The 6,519-nt window shown below is 38.0% G+C and overlaps 1 protein-coding gene across 1 annotated transcript; it reads left to right on the plus strand.

The window, feature by feature from the left end:
• Positions 1–418: 418 nt before the first annotated feature.
• LOC142598009 (uncharacterized) lies at positions 419–6,287 on the plus strand. Its single transcript, XM_075734993.1, has 3 exons — positions 419–517; positions 1,217–1,495; positions 6,279–6,287. The coding sequence occupies exons 1-3, from the start codon at positions 419–421 to the stop codon at positions 6,285–6,287; spliced, it is 387 nt and encodes a 128-aa protein (XP_075591108.1).
• Positions 6,288–6,519: the final 232 nt, after the last annotated feature.

Consider the following 6,519-nt stretch of genomic DNA (forward strand, 5'->3'; position numbering starts at 1 on the left):
CAATTACCTGCCAGTTTTCGACTTGCTTAAATCAGATGACGAAAACGAACCGTTTGATCCTACTTTGTGCGACGATCAAGGCGAGTTCGTCGTTCCAGCCGCAGATATGCATGCTCCAAGTACGATAAAACCGCCAGCAAGCCTTGAGGCCAAGTGCGGGTCTTGGTTAGAGGATGAACATCTGATTGAAGACGTTTCAGACGAGATACGCAACGCTTGGACCAACTTCGAGATAGACTCTGGCGAAAAGCTAAGTGCAGAGCTTGTTGAACTTTTTAACAAGCACAAACACACCGTCAATCTGGAATCTGTTTTGCTAAATAACATAGCTGCGAAGCAGTGGAGGGCGCCTACATTGGTTCAAAAACTAGTGTGCCCATTGCTTTTACATAGCAATAGACACACCTTCATCTCTTCAATGACTGGGTCCGGTAAAACGGGTGCGTACTTGATCCCTGTTGTTCAGTTTTTGCTAAATCATCCTTATAAGGAAGACTCAATTTTCTGCTTGTTGCTGGTCCCGTCGCGCGAGCTCGTCAATCAAGTTATCGAAGCGTTGGAACACTTGACGAAAAACACTAAAATTAAACATGTACGAATCACAGGAGGGCTTTCGATTGATAAACAATTGCGTTTAATAAAAAAAAATGCGCACTTCATTGTAGCCACGACAGGCCGTTTCATAGACATTATTGATACTGTGAGCGAACAAGAAAACAGTCATACCGAAACTTTAAAACAAAAACTTTCGCAAGTGTGTTTTTTTATTATCGACGAAGTCGACCAAATCATTACGTCGGAAAAGTTTCGCAGATTGAAGTTTATATTTAAGAATTTGGATTTCAAAAAGTGCAGGCTCGTTTTGGCTAGTGCAACACTATCGATGCATTTGGAAAATCCTGATTCTAAACGCGAAAATCAAGGGGAATTTTCACTGCTTACGTTCTTAAAAACGTTTATAAAAAAAGACAAGTACAACGTTGTGAACCTAAGTGTGCTCCAAAATAAAAATCTGCCAGACAAAGTAGCTTTGCCCAGCGGTTTGAGTTTCCACCGAATAATCTGTTCGTATGATAAAAAGTTTGAGTTGTTAGTTTTAGCGTTACTTAGTCTTTTCTGCGATCACAAACACAAGGACGATTCAGCTTACGTAGTCTTTACGTCGAGCGTTACTTATCTCAATCTGTTATATAACCGTCTTTCGATTATTTTTAAGGCGTTAAACGTACGCATACTGAATTTGACAAGTCGCGTTAAACAAAAAAAACGTTACGAAACTATAGAGTCCTTTTTCAAAGAAAAATGTAAAAAAATCTTGATCTCAACTGATTTGGCAGCGCGAGGGCTCGACTTTCAAGATATCTCCTGTGTTTTTCATCTTCAAGTACCCAACACAACCGAGAACTTCGTGCACCGGAGCGGCCGAGCATCTAGAGGAGAAAACGCGTTGGGACGAACTTGTATCATCGCCCAAAAAGACGAAGTGGAAGCTTACGTAAAGATTTTCACCTCGCTCGGACGCAATTTCATGTCTGTGCCAGTTTTCGTTCAGTCTGTTCCGTCCATCGTCACGACGAAAATCAGCAAGCTAACTTCCGCAACAGTGCAGATAGAAACTAAGCAGTTACATATAAAGAAGTCAACCAACAAGGTCAACAGTTTACTCAAAATGGCTAGTGATGCAGATTTGATTTACGACGACTTTGAGGCTGACAACATTGCAGAAAAAGATCGTGCGAAAATGCTTACTTCCAAAAAAGAGCTAACTAACGTGGAAAAAATAAAACAATACATAGTAAAGGAGAGTAAAAACATTTTTTTTGATTTGAAACTATAAATATTCATAATTCACTGCACTATTGCAACTGCAATGTGATTCATTTTTGGTGATAGTTGTTTTTGTTTAAATACTGGTTGACAATCTGATCCGAATTCGGATAGTATTTTGTTGTGTTTGAAAGTTTGACAAGGTTCACGTCTTTGTCGTCAAACACGATTGACGAGGGTTGTGCGCTTGTCTCGTTTAAATTCTCGTTTTGCACCGAAATCGGTTGCGTTCTGAACAAGAGATTAGTAAACAAAAAGAAAACTAAAATCGTGCAGAACGTGCCAGCGAAATAGTATAAATTTCTGAGCGAAGAAAAGTTTCTTAATTTATTGAAAAATTGTTTATGAGGCTGCATTAATTGTGTCAGAGGGTTGACTTTCGTCTTTGGTTTGGGTAGAGTAATTGATTGAGCAGCATCGCCAATAGATATCTTAACTTTTGTCGTGGAGTACGTGTCTTTGTTAGCTAAAAACATGAAACTGTGTGCTGTTAGTTTGAAGTAAGTTAAGTTTTCTGGGTTAGGATTAAACACAGATACAGAGTCTAAGTCGTTCGGCAGTAAGACGAGAACACCATCACTGTTGAAAGCAAAGACGTCAATTTGCCAAGCGAAAACGTGCGAAGTCTTTGTGAGAGAGTTGGAAACTTCACGACGTTGGAGCGAGATCCATTGTGGCGAGCTGAGCTTTATTTGGTAAAGCTTGAGAGTGTCTGTGTTTTGGTTCAAAATAGCTAAAGCGGAATCGTCTCCAGCATGAGTTTTAGTTTTCAAAACGAACAAGTTGTCTGTCAATTGGAAGTAGTTTTGGAATATACCAGAATCCTGAACTTGAGGGGACGAAGCATCGTTTCCAGACTGGTTCGTGGGGCGCAAAGGATCAACGGCGCCGTTATTGTTCAAATTAAACAACGTGAAGGATTCGCTAACTTCGTAAGTTTTGGACGGCAGGAAAGAGACTTCATTAGACGAAGCTGAACACATAAGCTCAGTGTCTAAGTCTATAGGCATAAATAAACTCTGTAAAACAGTGTAGTCTGATCGCGCTTCGACTGGAGCTGGGGCATTAATAATGTGATTCAAAGCGTAAAAGTTTTTGACTGAATCGAGTTTAACGATATCAGAAAAGTATTTGCTTATGCGATACTCATTTTTATATTCGGAGTTATCCTCGTTTTCTACAAAAGATATTGGTTCGTCTTTTAAAGCCAAATGAGGGTCGTTTTTTAAAAAGATATTGTAGCTGCCTGGGCTCGATCCGTTCCCGTGGAAACCGACTTGTAACCTAATTTTTGCTGCTGGCAAATGGAATTTTTGCTTGACTGTTTCAACACCGGTGTTTGCGTTTCGTACAACGTGCTGACAAATAGCAGAAACTTTCAGCGACAATAAACTGGAGTCGAACGAAATGAAATTGAAAGTTTCGAATAAATCAACCTGTTCGAGTTTAGAAATCAATCTGAACGGGAACCGAGAATCGCTTAAAACAAAGTAAGTGTTGGGGTTGGAAAAAGACAATAAAGCTTTGCATTCCAACTTATCGTCTTCGTACGCAATAACGTTCTGGAAAAACTCTCTGAAGTCTTTATTGTCGTCATAGAACCCTAAGTGGAATCGAAGGTGGTTTATTGAGCCATAACGGGTGTTTACTATACTGTTAGGCTGGATGAGCTGATTGTTGATGTACGTGTTGTACCCAGCAGGTTTCGCAACCGTAACTAGGATTGAATCGTCTAAATGATAGTTCAAATTTTCACTTTCTGTCAGTTTCACTTTGTATACGCCGAATCCTTCGGTAGACGTCGAAACTATTGAACTAAAGCAGTTATCTATTTTTTTGACTTTAATTGCAGCTGTTTCTTTAAGTGGAATGAGGTTTTTGGGGGAGTTTGACTGATTTGTCAAAATAGATTCTTTTAGAATAATGGTCGTAGTATGAATGTTGGGCGACTCGCCACCTAAGATTGTTGGTGTTACTTCAAAATGACCGAGCGGAAGATACAGCTCTTTAGGGTTTATCGATAAAGGTAATGTAGCTTTGAAAGTTAGAATCTTGTCGTTTATTATATGTGAGTTGATGCGTAATGTTTTAACACCTGTTTGAGTGGCTTTGACTGTAAAATTATTCGTGCTGGTTTTTGTAATAATAGTGTCGTCGCCAGACAAACTAGATATAGTTATGGGATATATTTGATACAACATGGGTATCAACTTGTTGTTATTCTTGTCAACGTAATACAATTCAATGTCGTACGAAGAATCTGTTTCAACGTAGTAAGTGCCGTTTGTGGGTATTAATGAAGTAGCGTTGTGATTTATCGTCATTAAATACCTAGGTTTTGAAACTGACTTAAACACAGCTGACACGTGGTCTGAAGACCCAAGGTAAGCTTGATTGATTAAGCAAAGTTTGATTTCAGCATCCGTCTTGAACGGCAAAGCTACGAAATGCAAGTTTGTAGAAATTTTAGACATGGTGGTTTGATTTGGTTCTGATGATATCTTTCCAACTAGTATTTTTTCGGAAAAATTCTTAATGTATATAATTTTAGCTGGTCCATAAGCAACTTCGAAATAACTGTTCGCAGATACTGAATCAGCTTCAATTTTATACAGTAAATTTTCTGATTGTAAGATGTAATCACTTTCAACGGCTCTAATAAATTTGGGTTGTGGCATGTATTGGATACTTGCGATGGTTCCCAATGCATATCCCTTTTCGAGTTTAATCCATTTTTTCTCTGTGGAAACAAATGATTTAAATTCTTTAAGTTGATTTCCGTCCTTGAATGAAGGTAGTACGTAGGCTAATAAATGAACAAAGTCGAACCTGTCACTATCTGCCTGTTTCAAAGTGACAAGTGAATCACTTTCTCTTTTAGGATTAAATTCAACATCGTAACTGTTCACAACCAGTCTCCATTCAATGCCATAGTTGCTGTGAGAGTGAATAATATCACCATCTTCGTCATAGAACAAGACGATGAATGATTGGTCGTTAAGTTTTTCAGCTTCGAAAACTACATGATTGCTTATTTGATCTGAAATTCTTTTTCTGCACGCACTGCTGAGTTTGTTGTTCCTGGGTGGCAAGAAGTATTTGGGCTTAGAATTCAAGGACAATTTTAGAGCATTATTGAAGTTCGATTGAGTTTCCAAAGATACATCAAAGGGAATTGCATTATGTTCGTAAGACCTAATTTTCACTTCAGTCGGTATCACACAGGAAATCGTAATGTTGTATTTGTACAAGTTCGATTTACCATTGTGATTTTCATGTAAAATGTGCGTCAATGTTATATCACGCGCCATTGCGAGACATTCAACTTTCAAAGTTGAATCCTTGAACGAATATTTGATTTGATCTGAATTGGAATAAACCTGTTCCGAATAAGTATAGTTCTCGTAAAGTTTTTGTCCTAGTATGAGATTAATATCTATCGTACTTCCAACAGTCACCTTGTATTGCGAGTGATATGGATTGAACTGCGATTTATTATTTGCAGCATTAATCTTGCTAACACCTAAATTCTTCGCTAAAAAGTCAAACAGAACGTTGTTTTGCACAACAGACTTTGTAGAACTATATATGTAGACACTGTTTTGCGCTGGCTTTATTGAGTCAATATTTATTAATGAATTCTGGTATGCGCAATTTGTCAAGGTATAATTTCTGACAAAAGAAATATCCTTCAGGCTTGGGTTAGGGTCGTTATTCAACATACAATGCTTTTGTATTTTGGTGTTTATCAAAAATTCTCCTATTGTAGATTCAGATAAAATTTCGGCATCAATACAAGTAGCAAAGTTGTCCAGTCTCGAACCGTTCTCAATCTTTGTTAGCTTGAATCCTTTTCCATAGAGATTAAGGTTTAACAAGGGCGTCAGTGTAGCTTTACTGGAATGAATTTTATTTTTGCTGTAGCAACTGTCGAAAACTATTTTTTTATTTTGGAGTTTAAAACTGAATCTATCAAATGCGATGTTGTTGGTGTTGAGCTGACTCAATGGAGCGGCTAAATAAACCTGCAATTTATCTTTAGCTGTGTCCAAAAAGCCTTTTTCAACAACTTCGTCAGATGCAGCTAATTGTTTAATATCGGATATCAACAATTCGCTTGGAGGAAACACGTTGCAAAGGTAATTCATTGACAAAAACGGAAAGCGCTCGTCTCTTATTTTGATCAAAGCGACACCTGTCTTCAAAGCCTCTACTTGAATTGAGTTCGTTTCTTTAATGAAACGCAGGGAAATTACGTCTTCGTTTTCACTCGAAAAGCTAAAGCGGTCTGAACCTCCATATAAGTTTTGAAAGAAGAGTGATCCTGGAGCAAGAACTAATTGACGATTTAGAATAGGTACGTTTAGAAGGGTAGTAGGGTAGGTTGTAGTGTTGCAAAGCTTGTTCGAAGGATCGCAAAATCTATTAAAATTCAACTTGTTGATTCCTAGGCTATTTAATTGGCTTTCTGTTAAGTCTTTCGACTGGTACATGTTGTAAATTTCGTCGTTAAAAGAAGCTGATAAAGGCTGCACAACCTTGAAGTAAATCTTTTCGGGGAATTCGTAAATAGTCTCCTTATCCGACTCGATTTTTATGTTAGAGATGTATCCCTGAGTAACATTGTCTGCAACAGTGAAAGTGAAAAAAGCATTATTGGAAGTACGTTGATTAATTACGAAACCTGGTTCG

The sequence above is a fragment of the Dermatophagoides farinae genome, unplaced genomic scaffold (genome assembly GCF_024713945.1).
Source record: "Dermatophagoides farinae isolate YC_2012a unplaced genomic scaffold, ASM2471394v1 contig3, whole genome shotgun sequence".
In the NCBI taxonomy this organism is placed as follows: Eukaryota; Metazoa; Arthropoda; class Arachnida; order Sarcoptiformes; family Pyroglyphidae; genus Dermatophagoides; species Dermatophagoides farinae.

Coding starts and splice junctions, on each gene's coding strand:
- LOC142598009 (XM_075734993.1), top strand. CDS start 419: ATGACTGGGTCCGGTAAAACGGGTGCGTACTTGATCCCTGTTGTTCAG. Junction 518..1,216: donor CAATTTTCTGCTTGTTGCTG/GTCCCGTCGCGC, acceptor ATTATTTTTAAG/GCGTTAAACGTACGCATACT.